The 27500-nt window shown below is 39.0% G+C and overlaps 1 protein-coding gene across 19 annotated transcripts in view; it reads left to right on the forward strand.

Annotated features, from left to right (window-relative positions):
* The window catches only part of FOXP2 (forkhead box P2), a 502958-nt gene that overhangs the window by 468824 nt on the left and 6634 nt on the right, over positions 1 to 27500 (forward strand). For all 19 annotated transcript variants that reach the window (XM_044423000.1, XM_044423001.1, XM_044422999.1 and 16 more), the window contains 3 exons: positions 36 to 157; positions 1904 to 1973; positions 2769 to 2932. In XM_044423000.1, coding sequence (XP_044278935.1) covers positions 36 to 157; positions 1904 to 1973; positions 2769 to 2932 — 356 coding nt within the window. The remainder of the gene's footprint in view (positions 1 to 35; positions 158 to 1903; positions 1974 to 2768; positions 2933 to 27500) is intronic.

Here is a 27500-nt window from a genome sequence, read left to right on the forward strand (position 1 = left end):
TTTCCCCACCCCCACCCCTTTTGTGTCTGATTTAGAATGCAGTACGACATAATCTTAGCCTGCACAAGTGTTTTGTTCGAGTAGAAAACGTTAAAGGAGCAGTATGGACAGTGGATGAAGTAGAATACCAGAAGCGAAGGTCACAAAAGATAACGGGGTATGTGTGAAGAGTGAAGGTTGTGTGTCGCCCCTTTCTTCTTTCAACTGAGTTGTTTTGTTATTCTCTTACCCATGTAGTGCATATGAATGGGATTGCCAGAGAAATAAATGCAAACACTTATATTAAGAATGCATCTAAGCTAATAGCTGTTAGGGTGTTTTGTGTTTTAATAAGGTGCATTTATGTAATGTGGATTCTTAATGATGTTTTCCCAATGTTCTTATAACTGCTGTTAGAATTACACATAGCTTGGTACAGATCAAAGCAATTGAACTTTTAAGAACATTTTTTAAACACACACATAAATAAATGAATGAATATGTGTTTTACCAAATATGTCATATATTAAAATTCATCTATTAGAAATCCTCCTTACTCTGTATTAGAGTTGCCTCTTCTTACATGAGCTTTCCATGTGTTAGCACTTAATAATGGCTTGCTTTTAGTGCAAACCTTTCCTTAAAGTCTGGAATTATTCAAGTTCATTTTGCAATCTTTGGTTATTCAAACCCTGAATTGAAATTCTCAAAAATACCTTCACAAGTTAGGGCAACATTTATAGGAATGGTTACATGATGTCTGCCCTGTGTTTGATTTTCTGTCATTTCAACATGTAGAACCATCTACATAGCAGCAAATACTTTTTTTCTTTACTTTTGTGAAAGTATACATTGGTCACTGAAACTAACACTTGGTTTCTTATTGGTAACAGTCTATGTAAATAATTCTGCATATATTTCTAGATTGTAGAATACATAGCATGTAGTGATACTAAATTAATACTGTGTCAATTAAGGGCCAAACTAAACTTTCTGTTAATCATGAAAGTAGAGCTACACATGACTGACTTCCACATCTCAGTATCACATGCATCAAGATCATGGTGATTCAGGAGAGGGGATTTAAGCTTTCTCCTTTCCATTTCCCATACCAGAAAAAAAGAATGAAGATATTTTCATGGATTCTATGCAGGTAAGTCATGGAGAAAGTAGATCAATCATGCATAGCTCTACTATGTGTGATTTAAGAATGTCTAGTTTGGCCCTGTGTTTCCTCTTATTTTGATGTTCATATTGATTCAGTATTATAAAGCAAATTTATATTTTTATTTGGTAGGGAGGAAACCAGATATTAAGCATTGCAGTATTTGAAATTTGAAAGAATATTTTGGCCACTTCATGCAGGTAGTGGTGTTTTTATTTCAGAATAGCATCCCATGGCTGTCCCATGTCACAAGTTGTGTTGTAATATGCCCAAGTTTAAGCAGCAAGTTGAGTTGCAGCATTTGGGAAAGGGAGACAGGCAAGGAGAGGGGAAAAAACAATTCATTGGAATTTAAAATACTCCAATTCTCTAACTTCAGCCCTGTGTGTACATATAGACTTCCCTGCATACAGAAATGTATATGCATATAACTAATAATAGTTGGAAACTACTTTGGTAGCTAAATTTATATTAACAGCCACCAAGATAGACCAGACATTACTGTGTTCCAGACAGGAAATTGCAGGACAAATCAGAATATTTATAGTTTCACTGGTCTTTTTGCTGGACAGAGAGCACCATGTAGGTTGAATCTATGAGACAGATAAATTACTATTGTTTAGTAAATTGAAATCCCACCAATCCTGTTGCATTTTTCACATACAACTGAGTTGAATAACTGTTGTATTAACATGCTGTGTCATCCTGTGTGCTTGAATTTAAAAAAAAACAAAACTTTGAAAAATTATTTATTTTCAGAAGCCCAACATTAGTGAAAAACATACCCACGAGCTTAGGCTACGGAGCAGCACTTAATGCAAGCTTACAGGTAAAACTGATGAAGTAGTCATTGATTTTACATTTCTGTTTCATTCTGGTTGTGTTATTTGCTTCTCCAAAACAGACCTCCCCCGCCACATACACATGTTGTTTATGTGGACATTATGACCATTGCTAATAGGTGGGTTAATCACCAAGTAAGTTGTACTACCTAGCACTGCAAAAAGTACTAGTTCCAATTCTCATTACTTTTGATGTGAAGAAGCAAGAAGGACACCCTGTGGCAAAATCTGGAACACTCAGTTTTACTGCAAATGCTAGATTGATAGAAGCTTTTGCAAATGCATGTGGATACGCATTAATATTTATCCAAGCTGTCATGAATGATTTCACATCATAGTATTGGGGAACATGGTGCTCATGGCAAAAACTTTAAAGTTTAATTATAAGATATAATTTTTATGCAGAAAAGGCAAATGTCAAGACTCCTTTATTTTGAGTTAAGTTCTGGTCATTTTTTTTATAATTCAGCTGTTGCTTCCTGTACAAAAGAACTGCACACTGCATGTTAGGACACAGGGTCGAGGGTTTAAGTGCACTTTATAGTTAGAAATAGTTTGAAGGCGGAAAACATTGTGCATGTCAGTGTCAGAGCATATTTAATATCTCCGTCCAGTGATGCAAGAATATGTGGGCAATTGTACCATGTCAGATGTGGAACAAATGGTGCAAAGATGTTTCAAGTCATCATTTGGGTCTGTTTACATGTATATACATCAATACATATTAAGCTGCTTCCAAGGAACAAATGGATAAGAATTTAACATTATCTTTATTTTGCTAGGCTGCGCTGGCGGAGAGTAGTTTACCTTTGCTTAGTAACCCTGGATTGATAAACAATGCATCCAGTGGCTTACTACAGGCTGTCCACGAAGACCTCAATGGTTCGTTGGATCACATTGACAGTAATGGAAACAGCAGTCCAGGCTGTTCTCCTCAGCCTCACATGTAAGTGCAGTTAACATCTTTTTTTTGTGGTGAAAATACTCATTTTTCTAACTCTCTATATTGCTTAACATTATTTCAGATGTGGGCAAAAATATTTTGAAACTATCCACATGCTGCGGGAAAGATCTCTGTGCATGCTCTGGTTCCCACATGATCATGAGTGGTATTGTGTAAATTGGTGTCCAGCAACATCAGACGCTTGGACCCAATGGCCTTCTTGGCCCCTTCCAACTTTATTATTGTAGGATTCTGTGTTTCTAAGTGTTTCCCATCCACTGTATGAAATGGTCAGTGGAGCAGTGGGAAATGCCTGCATGCATACATAAAAGAATGCTTTGCTTACTTAGCATGGGATAAGAAGAACTTTCTCTGATGAATCTGAAGATTGTATACTTAGACTACAGTCTTGTGCACTGCTTGTAGATGCTCATGCAGTCCCTTTGGTTTAGAAGTGGCATATGCATACCCAACTAAGTTGTTAGACTACAGGTAGCTAAAGTGACTCTGATAGCTGTTGACATTGTACTATTCAGAATACAGGATTGTTGTTTTTACTAGAACCCCAGTCAGTATTATACAACTGCAATCAATTCCTGTTTCTATCTAACATCTGGGCTCTTTACCAAAGTTTAGTCTGTAAGATCACATAGCAAGAATGGGCCCGTTAGGATTAAGAGTAATTTAACTGTACTTGCAAGTTCGTAACACGTTTACAGACTGTCAGAGAGATAGTGCACATTTATGTAACCATAAAATGGAAAGTTTAACTGTTAGCCTCAGTTTACATAGACGCTAGTAAAGTGTAACTTTTTGCCTGTCTTATAAATCAGTGTAATTACATATTCAACTTTAATTACTGGTACGTCTGTATTGGCAAGGTTTATATGTTATATTTTATGCAAGACTACGATTCCTATTAATATTTAGCAGCTAACTATATCATTAATTACTCTAAAATCTTTCCCTCACCATCTTTTTAATGCAGCTCAGAGAGTGGCAGTATTAAAAATTGATGTATTGTAGATTTCAGAAATGTGTATGAAGCCTAAGAAATGCCTGGCCTTAATCAGGGGTGTCAAACATGGCAGTTTCTTGTTTAGTAAATAGTAAAACACGTACCTTCGAGGTATCATTTCCCAGGTTATTTATACAATAATTACGAGATGTAGCATCTAAGTAGACATAGATATAAGTTCACTGTAGGATGATTCTTTTTAATATGCAGTTATGTCCTTAGTTAATGATGGTAGCTTTGTGTTTAAAATATTGTACCCAGTCTGTCTTTATTATTTAATTTTCTCTTTCATGTTTTCCACATGTAATGGTGGAGTAGCAATTGCAAGTAAAACACTATAGATTTTTCTAGTATATTAGCAGAGATATGCATTTTGATTTGTTGTGTTCACTTCAAGATTTCCAAGTGTTGTGTGTCCTACTTTATTTCTGTTGCAAGGCTAGTAAATATATTAGCATTTCCTTACATGATCTTTAAGAGCATATATACAAAATGGCTTCACTTGCCATGTATTGCATCACCTTGAGGAAAATAACCTTATACATACACGCTGGTGAATGAGAGCATTAATATGCTTTTGTGAGTTCAAAACCATTACTTTTTTCAAAACAGAAAATTTGTCTTTTGGAAGTGTCTTTAGATGTATTAAATAATACAAAAGAAGTAATAAAACTTGAAGTAGAAAGAACATGAATATAAGCTCCTGAGAGCAACAGTGCTCTAAAACAAGTAAAGTGAGCCATCAGACAAAAGTTTTTATATCCCATGCTGTATTCTATCAACCATGCATTGGGTAGCTTGAGGCCTTTTACTTTTAGCAGTTCTCCTGAGTATGCTAATGCTCTCTTTCTGTCTAAAATGCCAAGAAAATAAAACTTTGAAGAGCAAACAAGAGTTAGATCATGTGTATTAAAAACAGCTATTTCACAGAAATGAATGACATTTGCTATTTAGAGTTGTTTGGTAGTGAGTGGTATAGCAGAACTCTTTCCCTCTTTCCTTCTCCCTCTATATTTGTCGTCCTAAACAATGCAGTAATTGTATATGACTTATGCCACATGACCATGTATGATCTTCAAATACTGCTCTGTCCCCCATGCAAAGCAATCAGAGTCTGTGGTTATGTTTACATATAATGCCTGTTGTAGATTATAGCAATAATTTCAGTTCAAGAGTTGAACAACTATTCACGAGTACCACAAAACCAAACACACACACACAGCCAAGTATTAGAAATGATGGACAACCTATAACTGTACTAGGGCTAGTACTAATACTGGCACCTAACTGCTTAGGATGGACTGTAATAGCAGTAATGTAGTACAGCGTTACAGCATATGTTATGAAAACAGTATTTCAAGATGCTGTGACCATATTACAAGTGGATGTGTAGACACAAGAAGCTGGGGTGGCAGATTGGTAGCTATATTCCATAACGTAAGTTATGGGTTACTTGCCAAACGGTTGGGTATTGCAAAATGTGTCAGGACCCTGGAACTTTTGTCATGACTAGTAAGGTATTTTAGAGGAACCCCAATTAGGTAGCAAAGTAAACTACCTCAAAGATATTTGAATTAGGATGAAAAAAGAACTACATAGCAAAGGTAGAACCAATGGAAATAAAAGGCTTACAGAGTCCTTGCTCTTAAAATGTATTTGAACATATACTATAGAGTCTTCATTTAGGCTCTGAATCCTCTTATTAAGAATGGGAGCTCAGTGACTGTAACGCCTAATGACTTTTAGTATATGTGAAGCAGCTGATTTGGATCGGAGCTGGAGCGTTGGGAAAAGGGGGTTAACAGTTTTGTTGTGCAGAGTCCCCAGTTTTAAAGATAAACCTGTGTGCTTGTAGCATGTAGGCAAAGGATTATCCTGATCCAAATTGGGGCCTTGTGGCGGTTCCTTGTAAAATAGAAAGGCATTGGGGGTCCCTGGTACATGCATTTTGACTTCAGGTTTCCTCTGCAAATAACTGTCAGAGCTGGACTGATCTTGAGGTCATTGGCCTACAGCCTGGTAACTGTTCTATTTTCAGACAGTTGTGCTTGTTGCTAAAATTTCAGATGCCATAGGAGCCAAAATCACAGGAAGTGAATGTGCTTCAGTGTGCATTTCTTATACAAAGAGGGGTAATTTTAATTCCGTTTTGTCTGTTGTTCAACTTACCTCCCGAGAACTTCCTTTTATTCCATATGTCAGTTATTTAGTCAATGTGGAAAAAATACTCCGCACATGCACAGAGGCATAGTTCTTTTTCCTAACCTGTTTCTTCTAGGCTTGAGTCAAAATGACCTTGAACAGTCAGAGTGGCTGTACTAGAAGTGTCCCAGGGTGTACAGTGAGATCAAAGTTATTATGTTGTATGCAATGAAGAGGCATTGTTTGTACAACTCTGAAGGGCTTACCAAGACAACAGAGAATTTAACAGAGCTCCCAAACCTCAGGATGCAAGAACTGTTTTTGTGCTGTGTGCATTTCTTTGATTTCTGACCCCACAAACTAAGGCCTCATTCATATGTTAAAGCTGTAACGCCCATAGAAAATGATCTTATGGGTCAGCTAAGTGACATGAATCCTTCCCACACATTAGGTTCAATGATATCAAGAATGCCTATGTAGTCAGCCATGAAATTGGTTGACCTGTAACGTAAAATAACATTTTCATAAGTGATATAAGAGACAAGACAGGCACACAATTAAGTACAGTATTCTTCAAGCATAGTATGCAGAAGTGCACAATCATGCATGTGGTGCATTTACTATTTGTAAACTGGCAACATTTTGTAACAGCAGATTTCCCGTTTGGGATTCCTGCATCTATGCAATTGCAGTAGAAACAATGAGAATTCCAGGAATATTATTTTCTAACATTAACTATTTGCATAGTCTCCACCTCTTCTGTTCAGCGTTTTATAAGTGTTGCATTGCGTAAATGAAACCAATTGGCTTGAGAGACAAAATGTGTTTTCCCTTTGAGTTAAAAAGACCATAGGAACACAGGAAACTGCTTTACATGGGATCAGACTATTTGTCCAACTAACTCCCTATCATCCCGTCAGACTGGCAGCAGCTCCCCAGGGTCTTTCACAACATTAAGGAATTAGAGGCAAGACAGGGTCACACATCACTTGAATCCTACATCTCGGAATGAATGGGCCACCATCAACTATATACATCAAGATCAAAAGGACCCCCTCATTGCCACAGCAACCTGGGAGCAAGGAAAATTGCCAAGATGCATGACAAAATCAACACATCTGGATACATAAATGGGTGAGGTGCCTGGTTGGGCTGCCTGGTTCTCCCTGATTCTCTTGTGGCAGTGAGCAAGAGGCCATAATGAGGCTTAGTAAAGCCTGCACAAGCATTCATAGAGATGGAACAGGAGAGCAGCAAGGTGTCACCTCAAAACCAGTGTTTTTCATTAAAGCCAGTTGAGTACCTTCAAGCCAAGTAATCAAGCCATGAGAGATCAAGTTATGTAAATACATGTGTGAGCCAGTTCTACACTTACAGGTTTTACAAAGGTTGGCCTAAAGCAAGTTTTTATCCTTCAGCAGGAACCACTGACAGGAAAAGATTTTATTATGTTGTCACCTCTTTTCAAAGCATTAACACAGAAAAGAACTGTGGACTATGCTGAGAAGCTATTCTCTTATAACCATCCCAACACATTACTTAGCCTGTATACACAGCATTCTTACACCCTGTTTCATTTTAAAATATTGGAATTAGTTGAAGCTCTGTGTGCACCCACAAGCTCTTGTGATATCTGTGCATATATATTTTCTGCAGAGGTTACATTTAACTAAAACTGGGAGGTAGCAGAAATGTGCTGCAGAAGAAAGGAATAAGAATGGAAGATAATCTGAAAAGATGAACATACACGAGCTCAGTCAGTCTTCCCTTCTCCAATTTTACACTATGCAAGAAAAGGGAGTTTTAGCTCTGCTTAGCTTCAGTCATCCTTTTCCACCCTTTGTATTGTGCTGCCTTTCCCAACCCCTGTCCTCTCTACCTTTCCAACTTTTGCCCAGCCTGGATTTTCTTCTTTGCAAGTTTGATCTGCATAAACATCAAACTTTTTATGTTTTCAAACTTTTTTTCTTCTTTAAATTTTATTTCCAAAGGCAAGTGTGATTATTCTGCTCTTAAGGTCTTTTTGAGGTGCTTCAGTTTGAAACCAGCCCATTGTCAAATTGTTCCTATATCTGATTATTCCAGTCCCCTACTGTTATGCTTTCACACTACTTACAGTAGGTTACCTCTCATTCCACACTCAATCCCTTTCATTCCCTTGTGTTTCTAACTTCATAACATTCCTGTCCCCCTGTCTTTGCATTTTTGTATTTCTGCTTTTTGTCCCATCTCATGATACTTCTGAATTTACTTTGGAGGCTTGTTCTGTTGTAGGAAGCTTCTGTGAGGCAAGGTTCTTGTTCACTGGGTGAGATTTGTACATGGAATATTGTAAAATAAATCAAACACTTAGAGCTGTACCAAGCTTTGGGGAAATGATTGAGAATCATTTAATTGAGTCAATGATGATACAGGTGCTACAGCACTTTGTGAAATACCTCATATACCAGCACCATTTCATCTTATTATTATAATCCATTAATGCAGGTTAAAATGTTATGTTGCTATTTTTAATTCTGTAATCTTTAAAAAAAGATCTGGAAGATATTTGAAAATACTTCCTACAATGCAATGTTTTTATGTGCTTTCTTGCTGGCTTTAATTTAGGATAGAAGATCACTGCTCATGGACTTCATAAGATGCTGGAGTTTTATATAAAATGTATCGTCAGATTCACATGTAGGCTCCATCTGTCTGAGTGGGCATTTCAGGTTTAAGGAGCACCACCTGGCATTTCAAATTGACCAGCAAATGGAGTTACTGACAAGAAGCATTCCACCTTCTTGTTGCATTTAAATTAATATTAGTGCTGAAGTTATGGAACATTGTGGCTATTGTTAGAAGAGTGTGTATTTCTGGGGATGGATTCTGTGCAGCTCCTAACACATGGGTACAAAATGGGGGGGGGGGATTTTCTGTAATGGAACAGACACTGTTCACTCTCCCCCACCTGTCTCCCTAGCCAACTGTCCAAAACACACATTTTCCTCTTCTCCTCGATATTCACTTTATATTGTTTCACTTCACATTTCAGATCTAGCCTCTTGTATTTTGCTTCCCTGCTCATCAACTCCCTGATCTTTCTTGCCTTATATGCTGTTGCGCTCAGCAGCCACTGCAGCCCTTTATCATTTCCTCTTTAGTTGTTTAAATGTTACATGCCTTTGATCGAACAGTTGATGTTCCTTTTTTTATATAATATTCTAACCCCCATTTGTTGCACTTTCACAATTCTTTCTACTTCCTCTTAACAAAAAGATCACTCTAGAGATAGAGTGCCTGCAGCTGTCTTATGCTGAAAAGTGTCATATCCCCATAGTATGGATTGTGGAAGTTTGCAGGATCCTTTGGGGTTTTGTGGGATCTATATAGAAGCAAAATGCATAGATGCTTTGTTGAAAACTTTATTCCATCCTCTTTTGAATTCTCAACAATTGGATATGTTTGTAGAGACAGATTAATAATTCTTGGACCCTTGGGTTTCAGGGTCTCTCTGTCTCTCTGTCTCTCTGTCTCTCTCTCTCTCTCTCTCTCTCTCTCACACACACACACACACACACACACACACACAGAGAGAGAGAGAGAGAGAGAGAGAGAGAGAGAGAGAGAGAGAGAGAGATGAATTGCTTGAGTTTTAACTGTTGTAGTTACAGAAAACCAACAATTCTTACAAACAGAAATATATTATCTCAATTTGACATTCACAGGCTCTAATCAGCAGAACAAAAGATGCTCAAATTGATTAGTGCAGCTCTGGGAAACTTCCAGGGATGGGAAGACATGCAGTTATATTCACAAACATGTAAAGACTGGGGCTGTATAATGCATAATTGTGCATCACTTGCATACTGCATCCTGTTTTGCATATGCAAACTGGTTAGGCTATGATAGATGCAGCACAGCAAATAGAATTTACATATCATCACACACGAAAGGTTTAGTTTATAATCTGCTGACAGTTATTAAGAGCTGATTCACACATGCATGTATATCACTTGATGACTGTAACATCAAATGATGGCTCATATGATCCTGACTTAATTGAGTTTTTCCATTCACTACTTCTTGGCTTCTTAGACCAGTTTCCTACAACATTTGAACTGGGAGACTGTTGTAGAAATTCCTACAAAACTATGTAAAACTAGGATATCATGGTTTGCAGAAATCATTCCAATTTACCATTTGTATATCATAGGAATCTATAGTTTAAAAAACCACACAGCATTGAAAAAAGATGCAGGGAGTAGGGGGAGAAGGAGGCCCATGTACACACAGCTCATTCTTCATCCACTTACTGAACCAACAATGTTACTGCGCATTCCAATTTTCTGTGTAGTCCCAGTTTCATAGCATCTTATTCTACCTGTATTTTGTATTTCCTTTTCTCAGCAGACCAGCTTTTTCTGAGTTGTATGGATTTTGCACACTTGTGGGCCATGTTTCCACTTTATTTTAATTGTATTCAAATTTATTGTAGTTAAATATGGGGAAAGCCCAAACAAAATTGCACATTTCCCTAATAAACTAGTGTGTGAAAGTTGGGATTTTCCATCTTTTGATTTTCTGGAGATTTGTGCATATTTGCTTTAGTTAATTAGTTAATGCAAATTTGCACAAATGCATATTAGCACATTTACATGTTAGCACAAGTAGAATGACAAAAATGTGATTTTTGTCCATGAGCAGGCAAGATGCCTGACAATCCTGAAACCACAGATGGATTTAACAAAAACCATACATCCCTAATTTTGTCTTCTATAGTAATGGAAAGCTGAGTTATAAATGGGATTTGAGGTTGCTGATACAAAATTCACACTCGAGCTGCAGATCTTCATTATAACTTCACATCTTTTCTAGATTAGTTTTGGTCTTTTTTTTATAAAATGTTCTGATATTATTTATTTCATTTCTATTCTTGTGACACTGCCTGCAGTTTCATAAGGTTTTGTTACAGGCATTTACACCAAAGCCTCCACAATAGTTTGACACTATGAATTTCTTTCTTATAGCCACTCCTTTTGCATTGCTGTCTCCTGAGTCATTATATAACCTGATTGATACAGCTAATGGCTATATCCCTTATTCAATATAGCCCTCAAATCTCACTTCCAGCAGCCAAGAGCATACGTTATAGCTGTATGAGAGATCATTTCAATGATATTTTGGTTTTCCTGCAATCCCATTAACCCTCTTTGGTTGTTCTGTTTAATCCCTGGTAATCTACAAGGCATCTGACTCTTTTGCAGCTTTCCTGCTTCTCTTAAAAGAAATTCAGGTTATCTTTCTTCTTCCTCTGTTTTCTGCCATGTTCAAAGCAGCCCACAGGACTCTTTCTGATTCATCCCCCCAGAGTAAAGAACAAGTGTTTCTACAAAACATGACCTCTTTTAATATGAAAATTGAACATTTCATGACCTTTGTCCAACTGCCAAATTAACTATATTGGAAATCTGCAGGGTATTTTTTTATAAACCAAACCGAAAAATACTTTCTCTTCAGTACAATATTTTCAAGTGCTAGCTATCTAAGAGGTTTTGAGGTGGAAATTGAAATTACTAACTTTCAGTGGTATCCCTATTCATAAGTACCCAGTCTCAATATTACCTGCTGCATTCCAAACAAATCAAATCTAAAGAATAAAGGTCAAGTAGTATATTGCATCTCCTGGGATAGGTACTCTTTAGTAGCCTTTTTCATCCTCTGTTCTTCTGTATCAACCCTTTCTCATTGCTTGTCCCTCACTGTTTTCTTTATGGTCATGCAATTCAATATAAACAGACAGCAAAGGCAAATTTCACTCTAGCGGTTCTTGTTTACATAATAGATGTACATCACCACACAGGCAAAGCCTTTCTGCCAACTCTAATGCTAGATCCATGGACCTAAACAATTCTAGTACTTGAAATTTACAGTACAAAACTTTATAGCTTTAATCTTTGATGTTTCACATTTTATTTTTTCAAATGAGAAAATTTATTTCTGCAATTTGGTGATTTTAAAATTTTAACATTTGAAATATAAGCCTGGCTGAGACAAGAGTTTGTTGTATTGGGAATGAACCATATGTCTGCACACTCCCTTCTCACATTTCCTCCTTCACATACCTGACTTACTCTGGAACTTCCCTATTTGTTGAACCACAGGATGCTATAACATCTGAACTGGCAATTTGTGGTTTGTTTGCTCTCCAGAAACCAGAGGACTTTTTATGATTTACAATCCAAATTTATAGTTTCTTCATTTGGGAACCTAGAGACAAACTGTGGTTTGGAAAAATAGGAAAAGTTAAGCCAGAAATGAAAGTGGGGATAGGAAGTGAGAAGCAGTCTGAGGGAACATGCAGGCACATGGCACGATCAAAGTGCAAGCTGTGGGTTGTTGGATTAAGAATTTCTACATCTAAACTGGGACATAGAGCAGTTCCTACGATCCTAATAAAATTTTGCAGCTCCTTAAATGCTTGAAGTTTTGGTGATTCACTTCTGATTTATACAGTTTCATTTCACCCTCATGATCTTGTTATGTAAAAGCAGATCTCCATTTGGGTAGGACTCCTCTCATTCATTTCTGTGGACAGAGGCATGCATGTCTAGAATCTCTCCATTGACTGAGCAAAACTAGAAACTTTAGTGCATTCATTGTTTTGGATCACATTCTTCGTTTGGAACTGTCCTACTATTTTATATGATTAGAACAGCATTAAACAAAGTCATTCCAATGCAGTGAGAGAAGCTTTACATGTAACCTACTGTCTTTGCATGTTGCCTGTGTTGATTCATGTTTGCAGCTACCAGGTATTACTGACTACAACTGGATTGGGACCAGAAAAATTAGATAAATACAAATGATTGTGCTATTTTTCAGTTTTTCTTAAATGCCAAGGTGGAGGAGGTGAGTATTAAAATCAGGATGTAATCATTATAGGTAAATAGCAGGAGGATCTCCTCCTACCTCTTATCCTGGTCTGTGTTCAAGATGGAAATTTACACAGCATTTTTCTTACTTCAGTCATTATAGCTTGGAGACCCCTCTGTAATGGTTCCTGCTCTATTCCAGTTTTTTAACCATTTCAAAGAACTACAGGACTGTTTTTGCTTTGTGGGTTTTTTTTTTTTTTTTTTGAGGTTTGCCTATCTTTCCAGTTTATCTCATCAGGAAAAAATAAAGAGAAAGTGAAAAATTATATACAGAAAATCTTTACAAAAGAGATGAAACTATGACAGACTTCTTCACAGAAGAATCCTAGAAGGAAGAGCTTACAATACTAGAAAGCAGAGTGAAAGCTGTTCTGAAAGCACTTGCAAAGAAAGCAACTGGAATACATAGGGTACCAATAGAAGGCTTCGAAGCTTCAGAGACTGAATCACTCCAAATCCTAACAAGAATGTGCAAACAAATATGGAAAAAATGCCCCTCAGACTGGAAATGTCCAGTATGCATTTCATCTGCTGTCTTCATCCCCAAGAAAGGAGATGAAAAAGAATGCAGCAACCATAGCACTGTTAGACTAATTTCACATACGAGCAAAGTGATGCTCAAGGTGTTGCAACAAAGAACTTCACAATATATACAGTGAGAAATGCTTGGTGTTCAAGCTGGATTTTGAAAAGAGGCATATAGTACAAATATATGCTGGCTACTTGAGCTCACCAAAGAATTTCAGAAAAAGATCTGTCTTGGCTTTATAGACTACAGCAAAGGCTTTGACTGTATGGATCACAAGAAGCTATGGATGGTCCTGAAAGAATTGGGTGTGCCTCAGCACTTGATTGTCCTGATGGGTTACCTGGATCATGGACAGGAAGCTACTGTTACGATAGAATATAGAGAAACAGAATGGTCTTCCATAGGAAAATGTGCCAGACAAAGATGTTGTTTATCTCCCTATCTCTTCAGTCTGTACACAGAACATAAGGAAAGCTGGATTGGAATCAGAGGAAGGAGTGAAAATTGGTGGAAGAAACATAACTCATTTAAGATACGCAGATGATGCCATCTTATAGGCAGCAATTTAAAAATGACTTCAAACAAATCCTGATGAAATTGGAAGAAGAAAGTACAAAAGCAGGATTGCAGCTGAAAATTTAAGAAAACAAAAATCATGACTACCAAAGAATTACAGAAATTTACTGCCAACAATGAAGAAATTGAAATTCTGGAAGATTTTACATACCTCAGCTCAGTCATCAATTCAAAGGATGATGGCACCCAAGAAATTCAAGGAAGACTGAGATGTGGAAGGGCAGCAGTGAAGGAACTAGAAAATATAATCCAATGGAACTATGTTTCTCTGGAAACCAGGGCAAATATTATTCATACCATTGTATTATTGATCACTATGTATGGATGTGAAAGCTGACAGGAAGAAAATTGATGCAACTGAAACATGGTGCTGGAAGACAGCTTTATGTAGACCTTGAACCAACAGAAAGATGAACAAGTCAATCCTAGATCAGTCAAGCCAGAACTTTCCCTAGAAGCAAAAATGACAAAACTGAGGCTGTCATACTTTACACATGTCACAAGGAGGCAAGACAATAATGGAGAAGACAATGATGCTAGTGAAAATGGAAGGCAAAGAAGAAAAGAAAGTCAGAATAAGAGATGGGTTGACCCCATAAAAGATGCACTGCCTTGAATTATGAACAGCTAAGCAGGGATGTCATCTGGAGGACATTCTGAAGGGCTTTCATCCCTAAGGTTAGCATTAGTTGAAGAATTAAAACAGCTTTTAAAAATTAAAACAAAAATACTAGGATGCAATTAAAGTAAGTTTTTAAAACTCCACCAAGTACTGTCATATGCTAGGGAACAGAGAATAATGTTACCCTGGCATCTTAAAGGTGACAATGTTGGTGCAGTGGACCACACTGCTCACCGAGGAAAGCATTCCATTAATGGGGACACCACAGAAAAGACACTCTCTCTTGTTGCCATCCTCCAAACCTCCTGGAGACATTTGCAGGAGGTCCTCAAATATTTGATTACAGTGTTTTGGTAGGTTCAAACTGAGAGAGCATTCCATCAGCTATCATAGTCCCAAGCTTTATAGATCAAAAGTAGCACCTTGAATTGTGCTCAGAAATCTGCAGGCAGTGCAGGCTAGCATAATTCCAAGTAAGCAAACATAGGGTTTCACCACACAAATATAAGCTATAGTAATATGGTAAACACAACCCAATTCCAACAAATTAAAATCTCTGCTATGACTTCTTCTGCCACCTACAACATTTCCATTTGCGTCTACTACAAATTTCCTGCATTAGGACATACTCATTCTGTGGATTCTCTGAAATACAACTCTAGTTCACATGAAAGGTATCCTGAAGGTAGCATTACAGTGTTAAGGGAGCCATGTGTTATTCCACTAAAAATCCCTGTTTAATTGACAAGTATTAAAATGTTTAGGATTCCAGCACTTCTTCATGTATTGCTGACATGCAGTGTCCAGCTGTTCCTGGGAAATAGTATGCCTCCAAGATTTGAAGCTTCCAACCTTCCAGGATAACATATGTTTAAATGCTGTAATTCTTACTACCCACTGTGGATAATTTATCAAAATGTGCAATGGACCTCATGTACTGATTCTTTCCATTTTGAATCAAAATCTTGCCTTTCCTTTTCAGTGATAATTTAAGTAAAAGACACTGGATAAGGAAATGAGTTCTTTCTGCTGTTCGTAAGGGTCTGCCTTAGGGAAGAGTAGGACAAGCTGTATCATTCTTCCTGTGGCAGTGTAGATCCATTTCGATGTTCCAACATTGTTTATTGTGTTAGTCTGAAGGTATGCATCTCAAAACTTCGTAGCACATACTAAAAACTGGTCACACATCCTGGACAGCCCCACCACATGTTCCTCTTCATACTTTCTTTTTGTGAGTGTAGCTAGAACATCAGTGAATTTGAAGAGTTCTGATATTTTGTGTATGTTGCTCACAAGTCGAGTTCTGTACTGCTGTATAAAGGGTGAAGCACTTTCACGTGTACTTTCACCCAGTGCCACACCCAGATGCTTTTTTGCAGCCTTGTTTGATAAATAGAAGGGACTGAGCACTGTTGATCTTGAGACTGATCTGATTAGGCTAATGTATTTAAGACCTACACACATGCTCTTGCTTTGCCTGTGCTTCCTTGCTCCTCATCTTCACCCAGTCAAGACCCATAAGAGGACTGACTAGACATAATTAATTGTGCAGTGCATGCAGTGTGACATTCATTCTTGTTTCCCTAGAGACTCTCATCATTGTCTGTCATTCCATCTATCAGCTACTGTTCATGCTGGGACTGAAATCCCGCTATGCTACTTTATTTTAAACATACTGGAGTCTTCATTAGTGACCAAGGCCATGGTCAAAAGGAGAGTGTATAACCCCCGCCTTTTAAAAAAGAAATTCTGCCTCACAATCTTACACATACATCCCAAACTGTATTTCCAGTATCTCCACGCCTAAAGTAAATTTGCTAAAAAATCTCCAACTTGCAGCAAATATGGGACACAGCTTTTCAGCACATACCAGCAGCATTGTATCCCTCAAGCTGAATGATTTGCAACACTTTTCTTTGGTGAACTAATAACCCAGGGTCAAGATCTTTGTTTTGACAATTAGTAACTTCTTGCAGTGTTTGTTTTATGGGTCAAGCAGTTTCAGACTTCTGTTTGAGTACATGCAAGACCAGCCCATTAGTGAGCTGAGGTGAATCCCTCACCTTGGGCAACAGAATGTGACGAAGTCTCCTAATCTTGTCAGAAGGATCTGTTGCCACACACCACCAACTTACTCATCCACCCATCACATTCTTTGCCACTGCTGAATCTCTTAGCCCCTGCCAACTTTCTTGCGAAATCTTCTGTGGATTCTCATAAAGCAAGCAGTGGGTGCTTTTCCAGCTGAAATGTGTACTTACAGGAAGGTGTCCTCAAAGGTCACCAGGTACAAGTGATTGCCACTGAGACTCCCACAATGTTGGAATCTATGAAAGGGCCACTCATTGTAAGACACTTGAGCCTATCCACTCTGAAGACCTGTGCTGACTGATTTTCATACTCTTTAGAGAGATCAGCTACCCTCTGCTCATTCTGAGAGGCTGCACAGAATGTGTGGTTGCAATGAGAATGAGACTGGATTGGCAGGAAGACAGGTGAACTGCATACTGATGGGCAGGAAAGCAAAGACAGTGGAGGCAACAAAACACATATGTTCCCCTGCGTCAGGCAGTGGGCGAGCTTGTGCTAGCTCTGAGAATGTGTTTAACCTTTTACCAATTTTGCCCTACTGAACCAATCCCAGCTAGCAAATGCATTGGGCAGAACATAATAGGATTGCAATTTTAACCCCTACTAAATGAAAAGAGAGCAAAGTTTGTATTATGGCTATATTTTTAGCCTTCCAAATTTGAAACAATCTGTTCAAGTTTCGTTATATTTAGCAGTTTCATAAAGAGAGAAAGGGAGTTTTAAAAATTCAGGTCCTTACTAAATTTTCCATAAAATGAGACAGCACAACACTTTCTCAAGTTTCTTGAGTTCTGACAACTATTCAGGGGTCCAGTGTTTCAAGTATGTGGGGCCATCATGAAGAATGCTTTTGCTTCATTGTGGGTGCCATAGGTGGCCTATGTGAGGAATGTGATGAGATGGTTCAACCCTGTGAATTCTTTTCTGCGCACCCTATGCTGCTGCCACATGAGTCAGACATTAACCAAGCCAAAATACAGGCTTCCATAAAATGGGTTGTGATTTGTAAAGGAACTGTGCAAGTTTATACCAAATTTGGACCTCCATTCCACAGTTTGCATATATTTACACAAACTGAAGGAAAAGCTTGACTTTTTCACAAATCTGAAATTAACTATCAAAATGAAATTAAATTTCCACAGTGCAATGTGTACTGAGTGAAGGATACTTCCATGCATCTCATGTTAAATGCTGCAACAAGACCAATAACAACTTGAATCTAATGCATTAGCTCCAAATTTCAGTAAATTATTCAAGTAATTTTGCAGAAGCCAAACCAACCCCTTGAGTTGGCCCACTTTTGACCATTGGGTCAGAAATGTGTTGAAAGTCCATCAAGGTCATACAGAATTAATTTTCTGGTGTCATATTCCTAGATGATACTGTGAAAGGGGTCATCTGAGAAGTAACAGAAAAAAAAAAAAAAACCAAGCTTCCTAGTATGCTGAAGACAAGTAATATGAACTAAAAGTTAAAAATTCAACACCCTTTTTTAAAAGGTAGGATTCTGCTGGTGAATGTTCTGCAGATTACCTCAAAGGATATAACTTCTGCTGCTTTTCTAGGCTGAGGGCAATTTCTTGCTGTAGTTTCTGCTTATAGGTATTGAGTAATGCTAGTCCATATAGATTGTGCTCCATTTTAGAAAAAATGTTTTTTACTCCTCTCTATTTTCTTAACCATTTTCATTTGAAGCTAGAGTTTCACTTAACTTGAAATGAAAGTATTCCAGGCCTCCTTCAGTGTACCTCATGTGTTTAACACCTAATACAGTCATTCCTACTAAAAAGTAAATAGCCTTGCAACTTCTTTAGAAAATGATTTCTTTTTAATTAAAAAACATTGTTATAATTCCTCTTTATAATAATTATGATGATGATGATGATACCAGATTAACAATCTTTAAATTAAAGCTTCATGTTACAAAATCTTGTTTTTGTGCTACAACTTCACATGCAAGTGTTCAAAAGTTAAACTTTTTGAACATTTTTTTGGTGTCTTTTGGCTCTTGAGATCTTGGTGAATAGCATTTAGAAGCATCACTGATTTTCACCAAGTGATTTTCACCACCACAGAAGTGCCAAGTGTCTAACCTTTTGGGGCTCACTAACAATCACAGAATAAGCAAAGATAAATTATTACATATGGCAGAACAAATCAGAATCTGGCGTAGCACTAGGCTTAGCAAGTAAGGCCCTTATGTCCCCCATTCTTTTTCATAGCATCTAACCATGTACCCAATATCTTTCCTATTCTAGACCTCAATTTGTGTCTCTTCTAACTAGAAGATGCCAAAGCCTACATTTTGTGGGCAACTAAAATTTGCGTAATTTGAACAATGTATTTTATTCTTGATTCCTTTTGTGAAAAGCCATTATCTCATAAACATAGGTGGGGCTGGAACTGTCTGCTTGTAAGGGAGCTGCAAGAAGCTTTTCAGCTAGGAAGAAGGGTTAACACTGGAGTCAGACACCTAGGCATGAGTCCTGAATCAGCAGAGGTAGCTAGGCTGCAAAGAGCTGGGTGGTATAAATAACATGTTAGCACTGGCAAAGCAGCAACTGAACTGCAGCTTTCCCCATTTATAGCTCCTTCCTCATGTCCTGACTGAACATGGTGAAGGGAAGCCTCATGTTGCAGTTGTGCATTCTTCCTTTAAATGGGATGAGATGGGTGTCTGGGTTTCCACTGCCTTTGTACCAGGGATCTTTCCAGGATGTATTCATGGATCATGGAGCAAAAGACATAGGGAGATCCATGGTAAGGGTATATGTCCAAGTTGTGAGAATAATCAGAGTCTTAGGACGATGTGTCTTTTTAGGGGCTATCCCAGCTAGGTGGCTGTCTGCTAAGTGAAGCTAACTCTTCCTGATCCAGTTATGTGTAGGCCTCTGTGGAAGCTCCCCTTCCTCTTCCGAGGAGGCCTGTTGGAAGCCGGCAGAGAAGTGGTTTACTCCATCCACTCAACAGTTAGGTCCAATACTTTTATATTACACTGGTGTTGATGCTTTTCAGGGGATACTGGCAGTGATGATGTAAAATCTATAATATGACATACAAGAAACAATCAGGTTAATATAAGTCCTATTTAAAAGGGGTACTGGAGATATAAAACAAGCCAAATGAAATAGATTCATATTGAGATAATTGCTTCATCTACTGTGCACTAGTTCTCCAGGGTTTCAGACAAGCAACTTTTCCAACCATAGTTGGAGGGATCAACAGTTGAACCAGGGACCTTTTGATGGTGCAGGCCTCTCCTATGGTGCAGCCATAATTAAGCTATTATAGCATCTGTAACATCAATATGTGCTTCCTTGTGAAACATACATGCTGCTCCATTGCCTCTACTCCTGGTTGAAACTGGACAAATCACAGAGGAATTGGTGGAAGAGTAGCAGTAGTAACTCAAAAGCTTGACTGACAAGAAAAAAAGAGTGGTAGATTTTGGACACTAGTTAAATTCTGGAACCTTCATCCTCTGGAGGACTGTCAAAAGTCCTGTTTTCTCAACAAATCTTTCTAGTCATGTTGGCTTTCAGTGCCAAAGATAGCTTGGCACAGGACAAGATGGGGCTGAATAACTTTAAGGTTTGTTTAATGTTGCTGTGCATCTCAGGTCCTTGAGATGAAGTGGGATTTAAACAGAATTAAATAAATGAAGTGTTTCTACAAATCAAAAAACACAAGAGTAGACCTCTCCTGCATCTATCAGCTCCCTAACAGGGGAATACAAAATGTGGAAAGTAATGTCAATGAAGTTCAGATATACAATTCTGCATAGAGAGTAGGAGAATTTACAAAAAGTTGGGTGTAGTTTTAGTCATACTTTGCAAAGTCCCACTGAAGCAAAGTCCCAGTGGGATTCCACTGTCAGAATTCCAGTGGCTTCAGTGGGTCTGCTCTAAATGCAGCCCATGTGATGCTGCCCTCGGATTACCTCTAATAAGACTTGTCCCACTGTCTTATCCTTGGCACTGCTGTGATCATGTGAAAGAGAATCAGCATGTGCAGATGTTCGGAATGAATTGTTTGAAGACCAGAACAACCCTTTACACTAGATCAGATTGTGTGGCTAGTGGCACTGCTTATCTCCTAAAGTTGCTTTCAGAAGAGCATGTCAAGGAGGGAATGCAGTCCTTGGGAGCTATTAGGGCTTGGAACATCTGGTACCATTCAGGTGCGTGGGACATCAATTCCTGTCATTCCCAGCCAGCATGGACCATCCTGGCTGGGAATGGTGGGAGTTGTAGTCCAACACATTTGGAGAGTACTAGGCTGAAAAAAGCTAGCCTAGAGTGTCACCCTACTTAGTTGTTGGAGAATGCAGTTCCTGAAGTTTTATCATTTGCTGCCCTTACAACTGCTACCCAGTCATACGCTCGGTTTATGTTTGGCTTGTTTACATTCTCCAAAGCACTCTAAGAAAATCTTGCCTGTTTTTGGGACCAAGTTTGATGAGGGCATCATTGTACCATCTGACACAAACAATGTGTAACACTCCTTGCTGACCTGTGCTGTTGGTGAAATAGGATGCACTCAGATGTCAAAAACCAATCTGCTGTGAAATGCTATTAGGCCTAGTTTATGGTTATAGATTCCATGCTAGGAGCATCTGGTATTCCTTGGGCTTAAAGGCTTCTTCAGAGTTGATGTTTCTGCATGGTATCGAACAGAATGATATGTGTGACTTCTCTTCCCCTCTGTTTTCCTTCAAAGCTCAAAATTTCACACCAGGGGCAAATGGCAGCTGAGAAACCACTACAACTGGTGGTTGGAATACTGTCTTCTTCATTTCAAATGTTTTGCTATACCTGCTTTTGCTTTGCTCCCAGGGGATAGAAATACTGCCTGAAGTGTCTACAGCTGCTATTATTGCTGCTGTAGTCACAGTTCAAGAGCTACAACTGTTTTTCCAAGCACTTTCCACTCAAGAGAGGATGGGTAGGGCAAATGCACATAGCCTTCTCAGTGCCTCTGAAGCCCCCGGTTCTTCTGGTTTTAGTCAGAGGTGAGGGGAGGTGGCATGTGAACCCATATAGACAAATTTCCCCAGGTGCAAATGCAGACTAAGATTTTTCTGGAGCTTGGGGCAAAATATTCAAATGGTAAAACCCCCTTGATGATAAAACATATAGTTGATAATATAATGCTCTTGAACAGTGCTCTAAAGTCTGCTGTCTGAGCCCAGTCTCATTACAGTGCCCCAGGGAAGGGCTGGCTTCCCTGGTGTAAGCATTTTTCCAAGACAGCTTGATCATTTGTATCCTCCTACCAAGTGGGAAGGTGTATGTTATTACATCTCAGGATGGCAATTTTTGCATGGAGAGTAAGCGCTTTATCACTGAGGTGTATGGATGGCCCCAGAAGCATGGCAAAGATTAAGGCCAGAGATGCCATATCATAAAAATTATTTAACCATTCCATTTTTATAACTGATTTTATTTTTTGTATGTGTTTTGTATTTGCAGACACAGTAAGGCTCAAAAAGAAAGCTATCAGTGATTAAAATAGCAAATGTCCAGTATCTGTTAAAATGGTTCTTACTAAAATAAACAGATTAAAAACAAACAAACAAACCTAGAGACAGAAACATAAAACTCAGCTCAAAAAGAGCTGGCAAAATATGTATGCTCCTTCTTCACAGCACTTGAATGCAGCATTTTTCTTAAGAACTTTTCTATGTTTGCCAGACCTCACTGTATATTAGTACTTAGTAAAACAGCGATAACTACACTGAGTGAACTTGAACTGCCAGTATGAATTTTATTTATTTACTTATCCCATATTTCTCCTGGAAGGAACCCATGAATGAATATTAGCCTACTGTGTATTAAAGATAACCCTGGGCTAGATCAGAGTATAACACATTATTGGCTGAACCAGATCAGACCTGGCCCCATGATGGACAAACACATAAAGGGAAAATCCTGAAGTTCAATAACTGCAGGCCAGGTACATTAAGTTTCCATCAATCTATAATATTTTGGAAGGCCAAATACAGCATTCCATGAACAGGCTATCCATTTTATCTTCAAAGGCCACTTGGCACAAAGCATTGCAGGCAGATATTGCCATTGCTTTGATAGTTTCTGAAAGCATCATTTAGATTTGAAATGCTTTTAATAATACTCTTTGTCAGACCATGATTTTAAGCTTAGATTCCTAGTACACTAATTGCAGAGCATGTAGCTGAGTGTTAGTTTCACTTTACTCTATTATAAGTATGTACAGCCACAGTATGGAGTGGGACCACTGAGCCCTGAAAGAAAAGAACCTGCTCCACAGACAGACAATTTCTTCCTGAAATCACTCTTTATGAATTGAGTGTTACACAGAGGGAGAGCCTTCAGCAATACCAACTATACTTGTTGCTTTTTTTTAACCACTTCCAACCCCAGGCTGGCAGTTTAGAAAAAAATGGTAGAATCTCTCCCCTTCCTGATGTACTAGGGCACCATCTGAATCAGGGCCATGTGTGCTTTTACAATAAAGAAAACCTGATCTTCAGCTACACACTATGGGTTTAATGATGATGTGTATGTGGGGTCTAAAGTCTCCAGAAGTATGTTCCATTGAAACTATTTGGATTTATTTCCAAATCAGCTCTTTAAGAACAAGTTTCCAGTGCCTTAAATAATTGAGTCTAGAACGCTATTGATTTTCTCAAATTTAATATGCTCCTTTAATTTAGATCTTTCAGTGATCTATTGGACCTCAATAAATCAAATGGAAACAACGATTTTTTTTACCATTTAATTTGTTCTTGTTCTGTGCTGTCAAGTTGTCTCTAAAACCCTCCAAAATGACAGTTTCGTTCATTTCTTCCACGTGGCCTCCTTTATGGAGTCAATTCATCTCATATTCAGTCTTCCTTTTCTTCTTCTGCTGTTAACCTTCCCTAATAAAATTGTCTTCTCCAGTAAATTGTGCCTTCCTATGCTGTGTCCAAAGTATGACAGTCTCGGTTTTGTCATTTTTGCTTCTAGGGAAATATCTGGCTTTATTTCATCTAGGATCCACTTAATTGTCTTTCTGTTGCTCCAGTGTACTCACAAAATTGCCTCCAACATGTTCTGAACACATCAGTTTTCTTCCCATCAGCTTTCTTCACTGCCCAGCTGTCACACCTATACACTGTGATTAGGAATACAATAGTTTGGATGATCATGACATTGGTCTCCCATAAGACATCTTCTGTAGTTTCTTCATTGTTGCCCTTCCAAGTTTCAATCTTTTTCATATTTCCTAGCTGCAGTCTCCCTTTGTATTGATGACTGAGCTGAGGTATGTGAAATCTTTTGCACTTTTCATTTCATCATTATTAACAAGAAAGTTCTGTAATTCTTGTGAGGACATGATTTTTGTATACTTAATATTCAGCTACAGTCCTGTTTTTGTGCTTTCTTCTTCCACTTTTATCAGGAGTCGTTCCAAGTCATTGTTGCTTTCTGCCAGTAGTATGCTATCACCTGCATATCTTAAATGAGTTATGTTTCTTCCACCAATTTTCATTCCTTCCTCTGATTCCAATCCAGCTTTCCTTATGTTCTGTGTACAGACTGAAGAGATAGGGAGATAAACAACATCTTTGTCTGGCACATTTTCCTATGGAAGACCATTCTGTTTCTCTATATTCTGTCGTAACAGTAGCTTCCTGTCCATGATCCAGGTAACCCATCAGGACAATCAAGTGCTGAGGCACACCCAATTCTTTCAGGACCATCCATAGCTTCTTGTGATCCATACACTCAAAGGGTTTACTGTAATCTATAAAGCCAAGACGGATCTTTTTCTGGGTGAGCTCAAGTAGCCAGCATATATTTGTAATATATGCCTCTTTTCAAAATCCAGCTTGAACACCAAGCATTTCTCACTGTATGTATTGTGAAGTTCTTTGTTGCAACACCCTGAGCATCACTTTGCTCGTGTGGGAAATTAGTGTAATGGTGCTATGGTTGCTGCATGCTTTTTCATCTCCTTTCTCGGGGACTGGAATGCATATTGGGCATTTCCAGTCTGAGGGTTATTTTTTTCCATATTTGTTTGCATATTCTTGTTAGGATTTGAAGTGATTCAGTCTCTGCAGCCTGGAATTGTTCCATTGGTATCCTGTCTAATCCGGGAACTTGTTTCTTTGCAAGTGCTTTCTAATATTACAGGCTTCTTTTCATAGGAGATGTCCTGATTGAAGATCCTTTCATCTCTTCTGTATAGTTCCTGTATAGTTGATTTCTTGGATCTTCTAGAAGAAGTCTCTTGTTTTTCCCTCTTTCGTTGGTCTTCTCTATTTCTTTGCACTGGTAATAACTATTTTTGTCTTTGCATGATAGTTGCAGTCAGGATTGTGACCCTATTTCAGTCACCTTTTGCTTCTCACCTGTCCTCTGTAGCTGTGTTTCCTCTGTCATCCATATAGCCTTTTTTCTTTCTTGTTGCTACAGAAACTGTCTTTTGGCATTTTTAATAATAATATCTGGTTTCAGTCCGCAGTTCTTCCGGCTCATGGTCAATTAAGTTGAGCAATGCAAATCTATTCTTTATGTGGACTTAAAATGCTTCAGGGATGTTCCTTGAGTTACATTTTGGCACTATATTTCTGTTAGTGATCTTTTAAAGCTTGATTCTGGTTTTTGAAATAAGAGCTGATGGTCACTACTACAGTCTGCTCCTGTTTGTTTTTTGTTTTTTGTTTGTTTTTTTGCAGGAAGAATACAGATTCTCTACCTTCTGCTTCCAATTATGTAATCTATATGATTTCTTCACTGATCATCTGGGATACAGTTTTCCGAGTTGCTTGACATATGTCTTTGTCCTGAACACATTGTTGGATTCACAAAAAATTTACAAGTTGCTTTACTGCTTCTTTTCTTACCCCTAGCCCAAATTTTTCCTTGGAACCCCAAAGCTAATATTTGATTCTGCTTTTTTCCATTCCATTAATCTATTGATATCAGCATATCCTTCCTGTTTTGATGTGTCAGCAATTTATTCTTGAATGCTTGTATCAATCATCTTTTTTTTCATCCTTGGTTTTGGGAGCATAGGCTTGAATGATGATTATGTTGATAGGTTTTCCAAGAATTCTGATTTATATTATTCAGTCAGACTTAACGTTCTAGCTGCTTCTGTTTGTGCTACATATTGCCTCATTATTGGAGACACTTTGTTTCTTCTGAGTTTGTCATTTCCAGAATAAAACACTTCCTGTTTTTCTGATTGAAAATGTCCCATGCCAGTCCACTTTAGTTTGCTCACACCAAGTACTGAGATGTGCTTTCTTTCTGTTTCATGCTTTCGGATGTTCAGTTTCCTTAATGCATGCTTCTCATGTCCCATGCTCCAGTTCTATGTGTTTCCTTTCACCTCTGTGCATGTTGGCTACTAGGTTTCCTTTCAGGTTTGATCTAGAGCAGTGAACCTATTAGAGACCAAGTGCCCAAACTGCAACCCAGAACCCACTTATTTATCACAAAGTGCCAACACTGCAGTAAAACCCTGAATACTGAGGTTTTAGTTTAGAAAAAAAAAATAACTCCTACCTTAACATCTTTTGTCTTAAAAGAAAAACACAATAACAGAGAGAAGGAGCCATGTTCACATTCAGTGCCCCCAAGTCCGGCGACACCAGGCTTGCTTGTGCCCGGGCGTGCGCACTCCCTCCCTCCTTTCCCCCAAGCCAGCCACCGGGATGCCGCAGGAGCTTTGGCGGTGCCTGAAAGTTTACCGGAGGGGCAGAATGGGGGGGGGGGGAGACCTAAACTAAAGGTGACGAGAGGCTATCTCTGATCCCTTCCATTGGGATCTTCCTCGAGGCGCCCCCATGGCACTGCCAAGCCTTGGCTAGTGGGGTTGGGTGGGGAGAGGGTCCCCACTACGTGCCCATTCTTCTCACTTCGCAGCAGTCCCAGCCCCCACTTTTCCTCATTTTGGCCTCCCTACCCAGGAAGTGCCATATCGATCCTGAGTTCCCTCTCCCTCCTCCTCCTCCTTGCTCCAGCTGCTGCCACTTTGCTGCCTTGACCCCATTGCTCACTTCCTTTCCCACCCCCCACAGCCATTGGCATGGGAGCCCAGCCTGGGGGTGGACGTGCAGGCAGGCGGGTGCGCAGCTTCCTGGCTGCACCTGTGGCTACCAAGTCGGCAGGGTCCCACCACAGTGCTAGGAGGGCGGCCGCTCACATGCTGCGGGCTGGGAGGAGGAGGAGGAGGCAGCAGCCGCCACCAGCACTCAGCACGCCCGCTTGCTACTCACCCACTCTCTCCTTGGGGCACCCGCCGCAGCTATTGTACCTGCCTCTGGCCACCTGTTCGACGCCGCCTCTTGCGGCAAGTCACAGCCAATGAGTGAAGTCTCGCCTGGTGTCATGACTCTTCCGAATACGTGCATGGCTGCTGGGGCGATGCTGGGGCAACTTGGCTCGCGTGCCAGCAGAGAGGGCTCTGCGTGCCTGCTGTGGCACGCATGCCATAGATTTGCCATCACTTATCTAGAGTGACAGTGCTGCTGGTATTTGTCCTTTCCCCTTCCCCAGTAGCTTGTAAAGCGCTTTTCAGTCTGGAGGTCTCATCTATCTCGTTTCAGTTTGGATAGTTTTTGAGATCTTCTGTCAGTGTCACCTTTAACCACCAGAGCTATCCAGTACCTGCCTTTCAGAAGTATCTCCACCTCCATC

Source organism: Varanus komodoensis, unplaced genomic scaffold, assembly GCF_004798865.1.
Source record: "Varanus komodoensis strain SLA01 unplaced genomic scaffold, ASM479886v1 scaffold13_1, whole genome shotgun sequence".
Classification (NCBI taxonomy): Eukaryota; Metazoa; Chordata; class Lepidosauria; order Squamata; family Varanidae; genus Varanus; species Varanus komodoensis.